At 31.5% G+C, this 19,537-nt stretch overlaps 1 protein-coding gene across 2 annotated transcripts in view; it reads right to left on the bottom strand.

Moving 5' to 3' along the window:
• Positions 1-19,537, bottom strand: part of STXBP5L (syntaxin binding protein 5L) — a 303,406-nt gene that overhangs the window by 120,102 nt on the left and 163,767 nt on the right. For both annotated transcript variants that reach the window (XM_069472686.1, XM_069472687.1), the window contains exon 9: positions 2,823-2,901. In XM_069472686.1, coding sequence (XP_069328787.1) covers positions 2,823-2,901 — 79 coding nt within the window. The remainder of the gene's footprint in view (positions 1-2,822; positions 2,902-19,537) is intronic.

Here is a 19,537-nt window from a genome sequence, read left to right as displayed (position 1 = left end):
ACAGATTCACAATTTTTCATTTTTCTTTTCTCAAACCAATGCCTATATATCTCTAGTATATGTACACAAAAGAAAATAATGTGTTGATATGAACTATTTTCAAGAAATAAATACCAAAGTGAAAATATTCTTCTCCAAAAATTTTTTTGAAAAAGACTAGAGACTTTTTAAAAAAGCTTTCAGAATATTACAGGGCTACAAATGTTTTGGTTACATAAATTGCTTTTGTACCATTTGAGTCAAACTTATAAGTATGTTCATCCTCCAGATAGTATGCATTGTACTCATTAGGTGTGAATTTACCCATCCCCTCCCCCCTCCTCCCACCTGCTTGGTTTCTAGAAAATGTTATTTCCATATGTGCACATAAGTGTTGATTCATTAGTTCCAATTTAATATTGACTAATGTGGTGTTTGTTTTTCCATTCTTGTGATACTTCACTTAGAAGAATGGTCTCCAGAACTAGAGACTTTTATTGTATCAAATTTCTCTAGATTTTAAAAAGCATTTCTAATATAGTTCTTTTTAAAAAAAAGTATGAGTTTTTGTACCTTTGTTGCTTAGCTTTGTAAAAAAAAAAATCCCATGACTTGGAGAATGTAGTAATATCTTTTCATAAATATTAATATTCAAATATTCATATTTGAATAATTTGAGTAGTTAAATAATTTTAACAATGTGAAATAATGATGACAATAGTAATAGCAATTTCTGTTTCCTAAGAAACCCATTAAGTTCTTTCATCAAACTGAGGACACTTCATGCCTTATCCATTATTTCATTTCATCCTCATGAGCATCATAGTAAGATAGATATTGTTGATTAGAAAACTTGGGGGGATAGGCGGTACATGGGCAACGTATGTAACCTGAACTTTTGTATCCCCCATAATAAGCTGAAATAAAAAAAAAATAAAATAAATAAAATAAAAGAGTTAATTAAAATTTTCAAGGTCACATAGCTGTCTTACTCTAAAGTGAATGATTTTGTTAAATTTATTTTTATTTCAGGTGAGGGTGGGTAAACTCACAACAAAAGCGAATGATTTTGATCATTATTTTACACTGTTCTGACTTGAGTTCCTGATTTCTAAAGTGACCTTCTCATCACTTTCATTCCTTACTCCCTTTTCCTGGCACTAACCCATCATCTTTAAGTTCCATCTCAAGCATCTCTCCTTTCCCAAGAAGAATTTCACTGATATCTTCTCAGCTTTCCTCCCCACTCCCTTCAAGTCTGGATAAGATGCCCTTTTTTGTGCTCCTCTGTAGCATGTAACTGTGAAAGTATCTTAAATGTTGTGTAGAATCCACTAGTTTATGGCCTTGCCTCTGTTACTAGAACATAACAAATTCAAAAGCAGGCAGTAATCTCATTTCAGAACATCAAACAAATTGCACAGTGCATGGTATATGGTAATAATCTAATAAATTTTATTCTGACTATTGCTATTAAATTGAATATTGTTGAGAACCTCACAGAAATATATTTGGAGCAATACAACAGATATCATTAAAGTCCATGTATATGTACTTTATTATGGAAAAACTTCTCAGGCCTTCACGTGAATCTATTCTCATTTTACAAGTCTGGCTTTCAAGTTTCTTAGTCTATAGAAAACAAAAGACTGAATACTAGTATATAACAAAATGTAAATTATAAGAAGTCCTGGTAGCCCAACATTGAAGGAGAGAGAGAAAAAAATTTTAAAAGCAAATACACAAGTGAAAAGGAAAAATAAACCAAAATATCACAAACTGTTAGGAATAGTTAATATAGTACCCTGCACCTCAATAATCCTTGAAGTGCAACTCTATATAACAAGTAATATAAATAATATTGAACTTAAAGACTCAAGCAATGTTTAAATTATAAATAATGTTTTAAGAAAGAAAAATATATATAATTTATATTTCCATTCGCAGTGATTAAATTTGCAACATTTTAATACTTTAGTTATAATGGTATAAAACTGTGGTCATTTTTACTAATTAATGGATAGTAACATTAGGCTAGGCTAAAGAGATATTAATATATTTAAAGTGGCTGGTTAAAAATGACCATAATTTTATACTTTTAAACTTTAGAAGAGCAGACATAAACAAACATTTAATATACCTGTGATACTAAGAAAATATTCTAATATGAGCATACAATTAATATAAAGTAGGATTATCCAATTTAGAGTAAAATAAAGTTAATGTTTAGGCAAGATTTATTATGTTAATTCTAAATGAGAATATTGCCACTAATAATTATTCCAAGTAAAAGGAACATTGTTAATGTACAGGATATGGCTACTATGAATACAAGATAATATTTTATTAAATATTATTCTTTTCTTTAGTTTTCTATATCTTAAAATTTAGTACTTTTATTATGCCAATATACATAACTTTATCTTTCCTATTAACTATAATCTTTGCAACTTCAGAATATAAGCTCCTAAAGTACAGAGACTTGGTTATATATTTAATTCTTTTATATGCAATACCAATAGTCACATAGCTTCTGCTTAATCAATGCTACCTATAATGTGCATGGCCAAAAAAGTCCTCTATTGTTAAAATTAATGTATATAATACTTATCTAAACACTCATTAAGAATTTTGAAATAATTAACACTTGTTATTTATAATATTCATAGTAATAATCATCATAGATATGCCTACTGAGCAACAAAAAGTTATTATTAATGTAGAGGTTTCAGTTACTATATTTATAATTATGTAAAATTTAAATAATATATTAACATTGACGGTTATCTGCCTTTCTTGTCTCTATTTCTTATCTCTGTATTCCCTAAAGTTAAAATGCATACCTGTTTCTGCAGGTCTTGTATTCTACTTTAAGAATTGGTTTACAAGATTCAGATTTTCTTCCCTCTTTTTGACTTTTTCCTAAGGAAAGAGAAAGATTTTATTAAATATAATTTAAATTCTACTCATCTATAAGAATTAAAAAAAAATTGACTAAAGGAATATAAAGAAAAAGGAACAATGTAATTATGTGTTTGTCATAATAGGAGAAACACATGCCTATGTGTCCTAGTATTTTTATTGAACTTATAAACAATTTCAAGAGTCCTAACAATTGACTGCTATACAATCAATAAAGTTATCTGTAAAATTATTCAACTTTAATTGCTTTACATTCTCCACATATAAATCTACTTTCATATAAAGTTATTTCAATTATTTAAGCTTGAAGATAAAATAAATGGGTTTAGAATTGAAATCACATATATATTCACACTTATTTACATAATGAAATGTATTACTGTTGCTATGGTTTGAGCGTGCCCTGCAAAAGTTCATGTGTTGGAATCTTAATTACCAATTCAACAGTGTTGAAAGGAGGGACCTTTAAGAGATGATTAGGTCATGAGGGCTCTACCCTCATGATTGAATTAATGCTGTTATTGTAAAAGTGGGTTAGTTATCACAGGAGTCGGTTCATGATAAAAGGATGGTTTTGTCCCCCTTCACTCTCTTGAATGGTCTCTCACCATGTGAAATCTTCTGCCATGTTATAACACCACAAGAAGGCCCTTATCAGATGTGGTCCCTCAATCGTGGAATTTCCTGCCTCCAGACTCATGAACCAAATAAACTTCTATTGTTTATAAATTATCCAGTCAGTGGTATTCAGTTAAACAGCATGAAACAGACTTAGATAACTATGAATGTTCATACGAGGCTCAATATTTTATCTATAATACTTGCAAACCCCTTTCATGTATAGAAAAACTTGCCATTTAAAGCATGTGATGGACTACCATTATTCCATTTCCATCAAATTCATTTACAGAAAACCCTATTAGATAATGATCACAGATAATACATTCTATGATTTTTAAAAATAAATTTAATGATGTATTATATTTGCATAAAATAAAAATAATAGTCTCTTATAAAGGAAGAGTTACGCTGTTTAGACCCCTTGAGATTTTGAAGAAGAAAACAAAAAGAGAAGGAAATAGAAGTAAAACCACCTCCATACATACCATGCTTATCTTTCTAGTTATGCTTTTGGTTTAATTTTATGTCTTACTTTCATAAAACTGATATGATTTTGAAAATGCTATGTTTATTTCTATTTTATTTTTAGTAAGTATCCTTACGTCTTCCTGTATTACCACAGTTATTTATAAACACATACACCTATTATGTATAGAGAAGTTTACATGCGTATGTTTAAAATTTCAGATTAGCTTCAGAATAGCACAGGCAAATCCAAATAAGTTATCAAGATAGTTTTATTCAATTTGTTTACAGGGCAAGGAATCGGCAAACAACAAAGTATTATCTGTTCCATGGCATGCTTTCTCAAATTTCCTTTTCTTCCTTTTACCCTATGTCAATTAGAGAAGTAACCAATAGCATAAAATTGGTCACAATCATTCACACTGTAAGAAAATAGATATCTCTAGCATGTATAAAATAAAATTGCTGACATTATATTAGATCATGATGCCTTATATAGAGAAAGCTTTTGCTCAAGGAATTACTCGGAATAGTCATCTTAAGATTGAGGAAGAGATGGTTGGAGATTACTGGTTTTGGTAATAAATTGGGAATAGAGATACCTTAAAGAAGTGACACAGCCAGGGAGCGACCCATTCCCTGCAGTTTATGTGCCTTTACCATCCAGTGCCTCTCTAACTTGCCATACCATTAATTGGATAAAATAGCTTATTTGTAGTTGTTTGTATATACGAAAGCATTTTTCAATCAATATACATCAGTGTCATCAACTGATTTTAGTGGAAAAGAACAACTACATAATTAATTGATTAGTTAATGTTTTACTTCAATTTCCAACTCCAACAATTTACTTTTGGGTAAGGATTTTTCTCTTTTGATTATATTCATTGTCAGTAATTGAAACAGGTTTGTATCATGTTGTATATATTAACAACAACATTAACAACAATTACATTTATTGCTATTTCTATTGTTCAGAATACTATAATAAATTACAAGGTATAAAGAAATAACTAAACTCCAGAGGCTTAAAATTCACTAGATTGAACAAAATATAAAAATGATAATATAATATACCACAACTAAATGAGTGATAGACATAAAGTATTGTAGAAGTTGAGGTTAAACTGTGCTTTTATGGATAGGCCAATTTGGCTAGATTAAAGGATTCATGGAGGATAATAGTAGAAATAATGTTGATGAGGTACAAAAGAACCAATCAATGGCAATCTATACAACTCATTTGCAGTATAGACAATGGAGAATTATTGGAAGCTTTCAAGTTGGGGAGAGATGTATGTAAAGCATGTTTCATAAATATTAATATAACTTCACATAATGGAGCAATTTTGAGGATGTAAGAGACTGATGCAGGAAAAACAAGTAAGAGATTATTGCAAAAGCAAAACAAGAATGAAGGAAAATGAAAAGTCTCAAAGAAGGGTGGCATATCAATCACACCAACATATGCATAATGAATGTACCAGAAGAGGAGCAGTGAAAGGAGCAGAAAAATATTTTTAAAATAATGGCTGAAATTTTCCTAAATTTGGTAAAAATATTATCTACACATTTAAGAGGTTTGGTGAACTCCAAATAGGACAAAACAAAGAAATCTACACCTAGACACATCAGAGTAAAAATATTGAAAGCCAAAAATAATATCTTGAAGGCAGCAGAGAAAAATGACTCATTGTTTGTAAGAGCACCCTAAGACTAACAGCTAACTTTGAGAAAGAATGGAGGCCAGAGGCAGTGGAATGTGGAATGACACAAAGTACTGGGAAAAACAAAAACAAAACGTGTCAAGCAAGAAATCTTACAGTAAGCAAAATTATCTTTTAAAAATAAAGGTGGGCCAGGCGCGGTGGCTCACGCCTGTAATCCTAGCACTCTGGGAGGCCGAGGTGGGCGGATCGTTTGAGCTCAGGAGTTCGTGACCAGCCTGAGCAAGAGCGAGACCCCACCTCTACTAAAAATAGAAAGAAATTATATGGACAGCTAAAAATATATAGAGAAAAAATTAGCCGGGCATGGTGGTGCATGCCTGTAGTCCCAGCTACTTGGGAGGCTGAGGCAGGAGGATCCCTTAAGCCCAGGAGTTTGAGGTTGCTGTTAGCTAGGCTGATGCCACGGCACTCACTCTAGCCTGGGCAACAGAGTGAGACTCTGTCTCAAAAAAAAAAAAAATAAAGGTGAAATAAAGATATTTCCAAATAAACAAAAACTGAGAAAATTTGTTGCTCACAGAGCTATCTTACAAAAAATACTAAGGAAGTTCTTCATACTGAAAGAAAGTAACCCCAGACACTGGTGTGAATCCATACATACAAAGAACAGAGTACGAGTAAAGGTAACCACACATTAATAGATAATTATAAAAGACAGTATAATTACATATATTGTCCAATCATCACTTAACTGATTAAAAATTAATTTTGTAAAACAATATGTATATAATTGTATTGTGGGATCTATAATATATTTTCCAATAACAACATAAATGAGATGGGCAGGGAAAAAATTGGAACAAGGAAAAGACACCAATCGGTAATTTGAATCCACAGGAACAAGGAAGAGAACCACAAATAACAAGCAAAAATGCTAATGTCACCTATTATACACACACACATATATACTTGCTTTACTTTTTTGTCAACTTCTTTAAAAGAGATACAATTATATAAGGTAATAATAACAACGCATTGTTGAGCTTGTAGCACATATAGATATAACATGTATAACAATAATAGGACAAAAGGGGAGAAAAGGGAATAGAGTTATGGGAGTAACATTTCTATATCACACTGAAATTCAGTTAATAGTATAGTAATAAAATAGTGTGTATTAATATATAGCATATAGTAAATATAAATCTAAATATAGATCTGAAGTAGACTCTGATAAATTAGGATATATTACATGGTAAGCCATAAGGCATTCCCTAAGAAAACAACTCAAAAGAGTGAAAAATTCATTAAAGGAATTAAAATGTTACACTAGAAAATATTCATTTAGTGTAAAAAAAAGAAGTAAAGGAGAACTAAAGAAATAAAAATGGAATGAGACATAGAAAACATATCAACAATAACATTAAATATGAATGGATTAAACAAGCAAATCAAAAGGAAGAGATGGTATGACTAGATAAAAACAAAAAGATAATATCCAACTATATGTTGTTTACAGACAACCTGCTTTAGATCAAAGATACAAATAAGCTGAAAGAAAATAATGGAATGGGATATAACATGAAAATGGCGACCATAAGAAAACTTCAATGGCTATACTAATATCTGACTGAATAACAAGTGGGTTAAAGAAGAAACCAAAAATATTTTGAGAAGAATGAAATGAAAATACAACATACTGAAATGTCTGAGAGGTAGCTTAAGCAGTGCTGGGAAGTTAATTTATAGCTGTAAGCAGCTTTATAAAAATAAATCTTAAATCAATAATCTAACTCTCCATATTAAGACACAGAAGAACAAACTAAACCAAAACCAAGCAGAAACAATGAAATAATAAAGATTACTGCAGAACCTACTGAAGAGAAAAATAATATAGAAAAGCAATCTAAAAGTTGATTCTTTGAACACAGATAAATGGAAACACATCTTATGATTGTGGATTGGAAGAATTAAGATTATTAAAATGTCCATGTTATCCAAAGTGATCTACAGATTCAGTCAAATCTCTCTCAAAGTCCCAATGGAATACTTTATGGAAATAGAAAAAAATTTCTAAAATTCATATGGAGCTACAAATGACCCTCAATAGCCCAAGCAATCTTAGCAAGAAAACAATGCTGGAGGCATCACACTTCTGATTTCAAAATATATTACAAAACAAAAGTGGGACTGCATCAAACTAAAAAGCTTCTTTCTGCACAGGAAAGAAAACAATAGAGTAAAAAGGCAACCTATGGAATGAGAAAAGTATTTGCATACCTTATATCTGATAAGGGCTTGATATGTAAATTACATAAGGATCTCAAACAACCCAATAGCAAGAGTCCAAATAACCCAATTAAAAAATGGCAAAAGACCTGAATAAACATATCTCAAAGATGACATACAATGGGTCAATCAGTATATGAAAAGGTGCTTAACATCACTAATCATCAGGAAATTACAAATCAAAACCACAATATTACCTCACCTGTTAGAATGGTTATTATCAAAAAGACAAAAGATAATGAGTATTGGCAAGGATAAAAGGGAACCTTTAAAGCATTTGTTCATGGGAATGTAAATTGGTATAGCCATTATGAAAAACAGTATGATGGTTCCTTAAAAAAATTTAAAATAGGACTTCCATGTGATCCAGCAATCCCACTTCTTGCTATACAGCCAAAGGAAATGAAATCATTATCTCTAAGAGATATATGCATTCCCATGTTCATTGCAACATTATTCACAATAACGAAGATATGGAAACAACATAAATGTTTGTCAATAAATGAATAGATCACAAAAATGTGACACAGACAGAGAGAAATATTATTCAGGTTTTAAAAAGAAGAAAATCCTGCCATTCATGATAACATGAATGAACCTCAGGGATATTATGCTAACTGAAATAATCCATACATGGACAAATACTACATGATCTCACTTACATGTGGAAATGAGAATAAATCCATAGAAACAGAAAGTAGAATGGTGGTTTCCAGGTGTTGGGGAAGGGGAAAAAGGGAAAATGTTGGTAAAAAGGTATAAAATTTCAGTTATGCAAGATGAATAGGCTCTGGAGATCTAATGCACAACAATGTAACTATAGTAAATAATACTGTATTGTGTATTTCAAATTTGCTGAGAGGGTAGATCTTAAGCATTCTCAGGATGAAAAAAAAAAGAACAAAAGACACAATTATGTGAGGTGATGGATATACTAATTCATATGAAAATACTGAGTTGTAGATCTTAAACATATACAATTTTTATTTGTCTCTTATACCTCAATAAAGCTGAAAAAAAAAGTTGGCTCTTTGAAAACGTCAAGAAAATTCACAAACCTTTAGCTAGGCTGACCAAGAAAACAAAGAGAGATTCAAATTACTATAACCAAGAGTGAAAAAGGGATCATCACTACTTACCTAAAAGAATTAAAACGATTTTAATGGAGTACTATCAATAAAAATATTCTAACAAATTAGATAATGTGGGCAAAATGGAAAAATTCCTAGAAAGACACAAACTATCATAACTGACTTAAGAATTATAAAATATGAATAGACCTATAATGAATAATGAAATGAATTAGCAATGGAAAAAAACTTCTCACAAAAAATAGCCCAGGCCAAGATGGCTTCACTGTTGAATTCTACCACAAATTGGAAGAATTAGTACCAATTCTTCACAAACTCTCCAAAAAATAGAAGAGGAATAAATACTTCCCAACTCATTCCATAAGGCCACCATCCATTCCATGAGATCTCTGTTACCCTTATGTGAAGACAAGGCAGAAATATCACAATAAATGAGATTTTTCTCATGAAAGCAAGTATGTTTTGATATCAGAAAAAAAGTCAATTAATGTAGTGACACCATATCAATAAAGGACAAAAATACATGATTATCTCAAAAGATACAGAAAAAGTATTTGATAGAGTCTAACATAATTTCATGATTGAAAAACAGAACTCAATAAACAAAGAAAAGAAGGAAAATTCCTCAACTTGATAAAGGCCAGTCAAAACCCCAGAGCTATTATAACATAAATGGCAAAAGAAAAAAAGCTTTCCCTCTATATTCAAGAACAAGAAAATAATTCTGCTCTTGCCACTTATATCCAACACTGCACTTGAAATTTTAGCTATGGCAATTATGCAAGAAAAAAATTAAATGGCATTCAGACCATAGAGAAAAAGGAAAACTATCTTTATTTGCAGATGACATGATCTTCTATACAGAAATCCTAAAGGAATCTACTAACCTATTATAAATAAAAATGTCAGAAAGTTACAAAGTACAAAATCAATATATAAAAATCAATTGTATTCATACCTATATAGTAACAATAAACAATCTAAAAAAGAAGTAAAGAAAAGACTATTTCTCATAGCATCAAAAAGAAAATAGGAAAAAATTTAACAAAAAATGCAAAATTTATATGCTGAGAACTACAAACATGTTGAAATAAATTAAAGACCACAATAAATGAAGAGATGCCCCATGTTCATGAATCAAAAAACTTAATATTGTTGAAACGACAATGCTTTTCAAATTAATGTACAAATTCAATGCAATCCCTGTGAAATATCTTAGCTCCCTTTAATCAAAATTGACAAGCCAATCCTAAAATTCATATGCAAATGTAAGAAACTTAGAATATTCTGAACATCTTAAAGAAAAAGAAAAGAGTTAGAAGATTCACACTTACTTATTTCAAATCATACTAAAAAGCAACAGAAATGAAGATAATGTGATTCAAATAAGGATAGACACATAAGTTAACTAGATAAAATGAAGAATCCAGAAATAAGCTCTTACATTTACGGTAAACTGGTTTTCAACAAGGGTGCTATGACAGTTCAATGGGGGCAAAATAATCTTTTCAATAAATGATTGAGGGACAATTGGATACCCACATACAAAAGAATGGAATTGAACTCCTACCACACAAATATAAAAATTATTATCCAAAATGGATAATAGTGATAGTTTGACCTCTTCTGCCCCCATTTGTTTACCCTTGATTTCCTTCCTTGTCTGATTGCTCTGGCAAGAACTTCCAGCAATATGTTGAATAGAAGTAGAGATAGTGGGCAACCTCGTCTGGTTCCAGTTCTAAGTAGGAATGCTTTCAATTTCTCCCTGTTCAGTATGATGTTGGCTGTGGGTTTGTCATGGATGGCTTTAATAATGTTGAGATATGTCCCATCTATGCCTATTTTTTTAGGAGTTCTTATAAAAAGTAGCTGAATTTTGTCAAATGCTTTCTGTGCATCTACTGAGAGGAACATATGGTCTTTGTTCTCTCTTTTATTTATATGGTCTTTGCTGATGATATATCCAGAAAGCCCCAAAGATTCAACCAAGAGACTCCTGGAATTGCTAAATGAATTCAGCAAAGTCTCAGACTACAAAATCAATGCACACAAATCAGTAGCTTTTATAACAGTCAATAACAGTCAAGCCAAGAAGTAAATCGAAGATGCAATATCTTTCACAATAGCACCAAAGGGAATAAAATATTTAGGAATATATTTAACTAAGGAGGTGAGAGACCTATATAGGGAGAACTACAAAACACTGAAAAAAGAAATTGCAGAGGATGTTAACAGATGAAAACCATACCACGCTCATGGTTTGGTAGAATCAATATTGTTAAAATGTCTATACTACCCAAAGTGATCTAGAGATTCAGTGCAATCCCTATTAAAATACCAACATCATTTTTCACAGATATAGAAAAAATAATTCTATGTTTCAAATGGAACCAGAGAAGACCCCCATATAGCCAAAGAAACCTTAAGCAAAAAGAAAAAATTGGCAGGCATCAATCTACCAGACTTCAAGCTACACTACAACGCTATAGTAACCAAAATAGCATGGTACTGGCACAAAAACAGAGACATAGACTGATGGAACAGGACTTAGAACCCAAATATAAAATCATCTTCATATGTCATCTGACCTGTGACAAAGCAGACAAAAACACACACTGGGGAAAAGAATCCCTATTCAATAAAGTGTGCTGGAAAAATTGATAAATTATACTTTCCTTGTTATCCATTTCATCCATTTTCTCAACTCTATTTGCAGAGGTATACAAAATACACTTTTATGTGTTTTTTTTTAATTCCTCCATTTCAAAGATTATTTCTCCCATATAATTTTTTATTTCATGTTTTCTTTCTTAGGGGTGGGGAACCTGTGGCCTTGGGGTCACACGTAACCTTCTGGATCATTGAGTGTGGCCTTTTGACTGAATCCAAATTTTATAGAACAAATCCTTTTAATAAAGGATTAATGGTGGCCCACAGTTTTCTTTTATTATTTTAACAATACTTCTGCATTTTTATTTGTTCTATGGTTTTATTTTTCTTAACTCAATAATTTCTGTTATTTTTATGATTTCCTTCCTCCTTCTTTCTATAAGCTTTGTTGTTCTTTTCTGGCTTTTGAGTGTGAATTTATCTTTAGACTCTCATTTTTATTTATATAAAATATTTAAGATTATGAGTTTTCCTCTAATTATTGTCTTACGTGTATTCCTTAGTTTGGTATGGAGTATATTCAATATTATTATTATTTTTCATAAGTTCTGCAATTTTGTTTTTATTTCCCCTTTGATTTGTATGCTGTTTTAAAAAGAGTTTTTATATAACTCAGAAGGTTATTTTTTAAATTATATTACCTCAATGTCAAAGGATGCTTTATTAACCCATTTTATAGAATTTATTAAGATTTCCCTTGTGATTTAACATATAGCCAATTTTGAAATATATATTTGAAATATATACTTAAAAAATGTAATGTACTCTCATCTTTCACTATAGGAACTTGGTCACATAATGGAGACTGAAAAATATAGTTTGTTTCTGAATTGTATTAATAAAATACACATAACATAAAATTTACCACTTAACCATTTTTCAGCGTAGTTTGGCAAAATTAAGTACATTCACATTGTTGTGCAGCCATCACCACCATCAGCCTCTTAAATATTTTATCTTGTTCAACTGAAACTCTGTACTCATTAAACAATAACTCCTTATACCTCCTTTCCTAACCCCCTGGCAACCACCATTCTACTTTTTGCCTCTATGAATTTGACTCCTCTAGGTACCTTATATAAATGGAATCATGCAATATTTGTCCTTTTGTGCCTGGCTTACCTCACTTAGCGTCATTTTCTCAACGTTCATCCATGTTGTAGCATGTGTCAGAATTTTCTTTCTTTTTAAGATTCAATAATATTCCATTTTATGTTCATACCACGTCTTGTTTATATATTCATCTATTGATGGACAATTGGGTTGCTTCCTCTTTTTAACTATTATGAATAATGCTATAATGAAGATGAGTATGCAAATACCTCTTCATGTCACTGCTATCCTTTCTTTTGGGTATATACCCAAACGTAGAACTACTGGATCATATAGTAACTCTATTTTTAATTTTTTGAGGAACCACCATGCTGTTTTCCACATTAGCTGCATAATTTTGCATTCACAACAGTGCACAAAGGTTCTAATTTTTCCATGTTCTTGCTAATATTTGTTATTTTCTAGTTTTTCTTTCTTTTTTTTGACAGTAGCCATCCTAATGGGTGTGAGGTGGTATGTCATGGTGGTTTTGATATTTTCCTAATAATTAGTGATACTGAGCATCTTTTCATATGCTCACTAGCCATTCATATATCTTCTTTGAAGAAATGTTTATTCAGATCTTTGCCCATTTTAAATTGGGTTGTTATTGCTGTTGAGTAGTAGGAACTCTTTATATATTCTGGATATTCACCCTTTATCAGATATATGATTTGGAAATATTTTCATCTATTCAGTGAGTTGTCTTTTCACACTGTTAATTTTTTGTCCTTTGATGTGTAGAAGTGAAGATATTTTTTCTCTTAATAGGTGAATTAAGCCCATCTAAATTTACTGTTATAGTTATTGACATGTGGGCTCAGCCATGCCATATTATTTTGTAGTATATCTGCTTTGTTCATTATATTTAACATATGTTGTGATCCTTCATTGTTGGTGAAAATCTGATGCCAACCCAATTTTTTTTCCTTTATAAGTCATCTAGTTTTTGGCATATCAGCTCTGAAGATTTTTTCCCTTTGTCTTTGAAAGTCAAAATTTCCTAAAAGATGTCTCTCAGTTATCAATTTTCCCAGACACAAAGTAGCTTCTTTCTAATGTGTAGATTCTAAGTTTTTCTTTTGTAGAAAATTTTCTCAACTGTAATTTTAAATATTACTTCTATTCAATGCTTTGTTCATTTTTAGAGACTACAATTAAACTTTCATAGGATTTTCCTTGACCCTCTTTTATATTTATCACTTTCTGCTCTGCTTTAAAGAAATTCTTCCACTATGTATTAGTATTTGTTTTTTACTACTTTACTCAATTACTCTTACTAGGTTATCAGTTAAATGTTCATATTTCATCTTCATTTCTGAGAGGATTTTGTCTTTTTATTGACTTTTTCTTGAGATTAGTCAATTCGTATTTCCTATTTGCTGAGGTTTTATTATGCATTACAGTTCTTAATTTTAAAGTTTTTTATTTGAGATTACTTTTCATATCTGAAAATCCTTAAAATATTATTTTAAAAGTGTTGAGTCAAAATTTTTCAGTGCTTCAAGTCATCTCTTTTTTTTCTCACCAGTTTAGCTAGATGTTTATTGATGTTTTTACCTTTGAAAGAACCCACTTTTGGTTTCATTGGTTATCTGTTTTCCTTTTGTCTTCAATCTTATTGATAGCTACTATAACCCTTATTTCTTTCCTTACTCTTGCTTTGGGTTTAACTTCGTCTTCTTAACTTGTTTTAAGGAAGCTCTGCTTAGTGAATTTAAATCTTCTTTCTAATGTAATCATTTAGTGCTGTAAATTTCCATCTAAATTCTGTGTTAGCTCCATGCCACAAATTTTGGTATGCTGTAGTCTCATTTTCATTCAATATTTGTTTTAATTTCCCTTAAGATTTTGTCTTCATTTCATGGGTTATTTAGAAGTGGGTCATTTAATTTTTAAATAAGTAGGCATTTTCTAGATACTTTACTGTTATTCAAGGTTAATGCATTATGGTCCATGATCATATTTTGATTTCTAGTCTTTTAAATATTTTAAGGTTCATTTTATGGTCCATAACATGGGCTATCTGGGTCAATGTCCCATTTCAACTTCAAAATAATGTGCATTCTGCTATTGCTGGGTGGACAATTCTATAAATGGCAGGTCAATCAGTTGACAGTGTTCAGGCTACCTATATCATGCCCAGTTGTTCTATCAATTACTGAGAGATGAGTATGAAGTCTCCAAATATAACTAAGAACTTGTCTATTTTTCCTTTCAGATCTACAAATTTTTACCTCATGTATTTTGAAGATCTGTCTTCGGTACATACACATTTAAGATTGTTATACTCTTGGAAAATACCTTTATTATTACTTTATTTTTAGGTCTTGACATTCTTTAATAATATTCCTTTATAGCTACATTGTCTGAAATTAAGATAGCTAAGCTAGCTTTCTTTTGGTTGGCATTTGTATGCTATATTTGTGGGGTTTTTTTACTGTTAACTTATCTATGACTTTATATTTAAAGTCTGTTTCCTGTAGGCAGCATATAACTGGGTCTTGTTTTTTTGATCCAATCTTAGAATCTTTGTCTTTTAACTGGTATGTTTAATTGTTAAAATGATTATTGGTACAGTTAGATTAAAAATCTACCACATGGTTAGTTGTTTTCTCTTTGTTCTTTATTTCTTTTTCCTCTTTTTCTGCCTTCTATGGGTTTAATTCAGCATTTTAATGATTCCAGTTTATCTTCTCTATTGACATTATTTATTCTTATAAAAAACATTTTTAGTGGTTGCCCTAGGTTTAAAATATGCAGTCTATTTTTTTTAATTTAAAAATTTTTTTTTTGAGACTGTGTCTTGATCTATTGCCCTGGCTAGATTGTGGTGGCATCATCATGGCTCACTGCAACCTTAAATTCCTGGGCTCAAGCTATCCTCCTGCCTCAGCCTCCCAAATAGCTGGGACTACAGGTATGCACTACCACGCCTGGCTAATTTTTCTATTTTTTGTAGAGACTGGGTCTCACTCTTGCTCAGGCTATCTCAAACTCCTGACCTCAAATGAACCTCCTGCCCCAGAGTGCTAGGATTACAGGTGTGAGCCACCATGCCCTGCCTAAAATATACATTTTAAAAGTAATCTGAGTCTACCTTCAAATAATAACATATCGTTTACATGTGTATTGTAAGACCGTATAACAGCATGATTGCTTTGTCTCTTGAGACTGTGATTTGTTTTGTTTTTTGCCTTTTCATATACCTCATAAATTTATTAAATGCTGGACATGTTGTAAAGGACAAGAGATACTGAGGTAAATGTCTTTTATGCTTGGAAATGAACATATTTCTTTTCTTCTAGGACTTTAGTGTGAAAGTTAGTGTTAATTTAGTCAAGAGTTTAACTGGGTTTAAAGTTTGTTGTTGCTATGATTACCTTCAATGCACCAAAGGATTCAAATTTCTCTAAAGATAACTGGTATTTAGGGTGTGGGGTATTTGGTAGAGGGTTTTTCTCAATATTTGCTCCTCAGAGAGAATCTGACTCTTACAGCTTGCCCAGCTGTATTCCATTATTTTTTTCTTGTTACTTGTTATACTGTCTCAATTTTGGCAAACTGATGGCGGGGTAGTGGAGGCAATGTTCTCTGATCTTTTAAGTAAGCTTTATTCTTATGCAGGCACTGTGAACACAGGTTTTTGGCAGGTGGCCTTCCAAAGTGTTCCTGCCCCCCTTCCAGCAATTGTGCTGGGGCCTAACATATGTTACTTTCTCTGCTCCAAGAGTAGAGGTTTTTTTCTTCTTTTTTCTTTTTTTTTCTTTCTCCTGTTCTCTTTTCCAGCTGTAATGAATTTCATCCAGTGCCCTAAAGGTGACAGTTTTTATTGCTCTTCCTCCTGAAAATTACAGCTTTTGTCAATAAAAGAAATAGGGAAGATTGGCTTTGGCTACTGCTTCCCTTCCCTAGCCAGAATTCTGAGGGAAGCTTCCTCTGGATTCACCTTCATTTTCCCTATAGTTGCTTGGTAGGGTTCATGGAGGAAAATGCTGAAAGAGGGTTCAAAGACCTTATGTCTGGTAGCCCCAGGAGGCTTTACATTTTCATATTCAGTCTTCATGAATTCATTTAAAAATCTTTACTGAATTTTTATATTGGCTTTAGTGGCCTGCAAGGGTATCTGCCCTAGGCAAGCAAAGACTCAGGTCTTCTTCCCTGAAGGCAACTTTCTCTCTCCAGATTTCAAATTACAGTTGACCTTTGAACAACACAAATTTAAGCTGATCAGGTCCACTATACACAATTTTTTTTTTCAGTAAATATACTGGAAAATTTTTTGGAGATTTGAGACAATTTACAAAAACTTTCAGACAAACCATGTAGCCTAGCAATATCAAAAAAATTAAGAAAAAGGTGTCAGGAATGCATAAAATATATGGAGATACTAGTCTATTATATCATTTACTACCATAAAATATATACAAACCTATTTTTAAGAAGTTAAAATTTATCAAAATTTACACAAATACTTACAGAATGTAGATGGTGTTATTCACAGTTGAGAGAAATGTAAACTAATGTAAATAATGTGGGTTAAATAGAAGCATTTATAGATTTAAAAATGATGAAAAAATGTTGATATGAACTAAAGGAACTTCCAAACCCTAAAGCATAGTATTTTTTGAAATAAATTTTTTTTTTTTTTTTTTTTTTTTTTTTTGAGACAGAGTCTCACTCTGTTGCCCAGGCTAGAGTGAGTGCCGTGGCGTCAGCCTAGCTCACAGCAACCTCAAACTCCTGAGCTCAAGCGATCCTCCTGTCTCAGCCTCCCGAGTAGCTGGGACTACAGGCATGTGCCACCATGCCCGGCTAATTTTTTTTTTCTATATATATATTTAGCTGTCCATATAATTTCTTTCTATTTTTAGTAGAGGTGGGGTCTCGCTCTTGCTCAGGCTGGTCTCGAACTCCTGAGCTCAAACGATCCGCCCACCTCGGCCTCCCAGAGTGCTAGGATTACAGGCGTGAGCCACCGCGCCCGGCCCTGAAATAAATTTTATTACATATATTTAAAGTATATAACATGATGTTATGGGATACACATAGATAGTAAAAATGTTACTATAGTGAAGCAAATTAATATATCTCTCTCACATATTTACCCATTTTTTTTGTGGCAAGAGCAGCTAAAACCTACCCATTTAGCAGAAATCTCAAATACAGTACAATTTAATTAATTGATTTAGATCTCTAGACTTATTCATCCTACATATCTGCTACTTTGTATCCTCTGAAATATATTTCCCCATTTCCTCACCCTATCCCTTCTGCCCCTGGTAACCACTATTTTATTCTCTAACTTTACAGATTTTTCTTTTTTCTTTAGGTAACACATATAAGTGAGATCATGCAATATTTTTCTTTATGTGTCTGGCTTATTTCACTTAGCATTATGTCCTCCAAGTTTATCCATGTTGTGGTAAATTACAGGATCTCCTTTTTTTAATGCTGCAAAATATTATATTTTATATAAATACCATGGTTTCTTTATACATTCATCTATCAACAGACATGTAGTCTTTTTCCATATCTTGGCTATCGTGAATACTGTCATGAACATGGGAGTGCAAGTATCTTTATGAGGTGGTGATTTCACTTCCTTTGGGTATATATCCAGATGAGGAACTACTGGGTTATATGCCAGTACTATTTTTAATTTCTTTAGGAATATCCATACTCCTTTAGTTTTCTATAATGGCTATACCAATCTACCTTCCCATCAACAGTTTACAAAGTTTCCATTTTCTTCATACCCTTTCCAACATTTGTCATCTCTTGACTTTTTAATAGTAGCCATCCTAATGGGTTGGAGGTGACATTTCATGGTGGTTTTCACTGGCATTTCCCTTATGATAAATGATGTTGAGTACCTTTTCACATTTATGTTGGTCATTTTTATGTCTTCTTTGGGGAAATGTCTATTCAAATCCTTTGCCTATTTTTAATCAAATTATACAGCAACAGAAGAAGAACAGTGGTTGCCTTGGACTGGAAGACTAGAGAATGAACTGCTAATGGGTATAGGGTTTCTTGGGAGGGAGGCTGATGAAATGTTCTAAAATTACTAAATGATTAAAATAATTGTGTTGATGATTGTACAACTCTGAATATACTAAAATCCATTGAATTTTTACACTTCAAATTGCTGAGTTGTGAATTATATCTCAATAAGTCTGTTTTGTAAAGAATGAGGTTTAAGTTCTCCAAAGTATAGCAGAAAATGTCACAACAAAATCTACTGTTTCCATTTACTTATCTCTCAGAGTTTTTAGTTTAACATTCTCTTTTGGAATTTTAGATTCCTATTTTCATGCTTGCCAGCTCAATGACATTTTTAAAAAACTTAAAATCCTACATATCCACTATTTTATTTATTTCAGTAAGAATCATTCAGGCATCTAACCTTCTAAGCTACCTATAATTAACCATTAAATAATTTTCCTCCCTTCATGTTTATTTTTGCTACATATTAGCTCATCACATTAAAAATTTTGTTATTTTTACTGGGAACAAATTAAACTTATGAAGTAATATATAGGGAATTTACATCTTTATAATATTGAATCTACCTAAGCACACAGAGTATGTTTTTTATTTTTTAAATCTTTTTATGTCCCTTAGTAAAAATAATACTTCACATGTACTTTAAGGTTTACTTCCACTTACTCTTGAGGGTGCTGTTATTTAAAATATTTCTATTCATCCATCATATTCTGTTTGTTTTGTATA

Source organism: Eulemur rufifrons, chromosome 7, assembly GCF_041146395.1.
Source record: "Eulemur rufifrons isolate Redbay chromosome 7, OSU_ERuf_1, whole genome shotgun sequence".
Taxonomy (NCBI): Eukaryota; Metazoa; Chordata; class Mammalia; order Primates; family Lemuridae; genus Eulemur; species Eulemur rufifrons.
The sequence above is the reverse complement of the archived record's forward strand: the minus strand, read 5'-3'. Positions and strand labels throughout refer to the sequence as shown.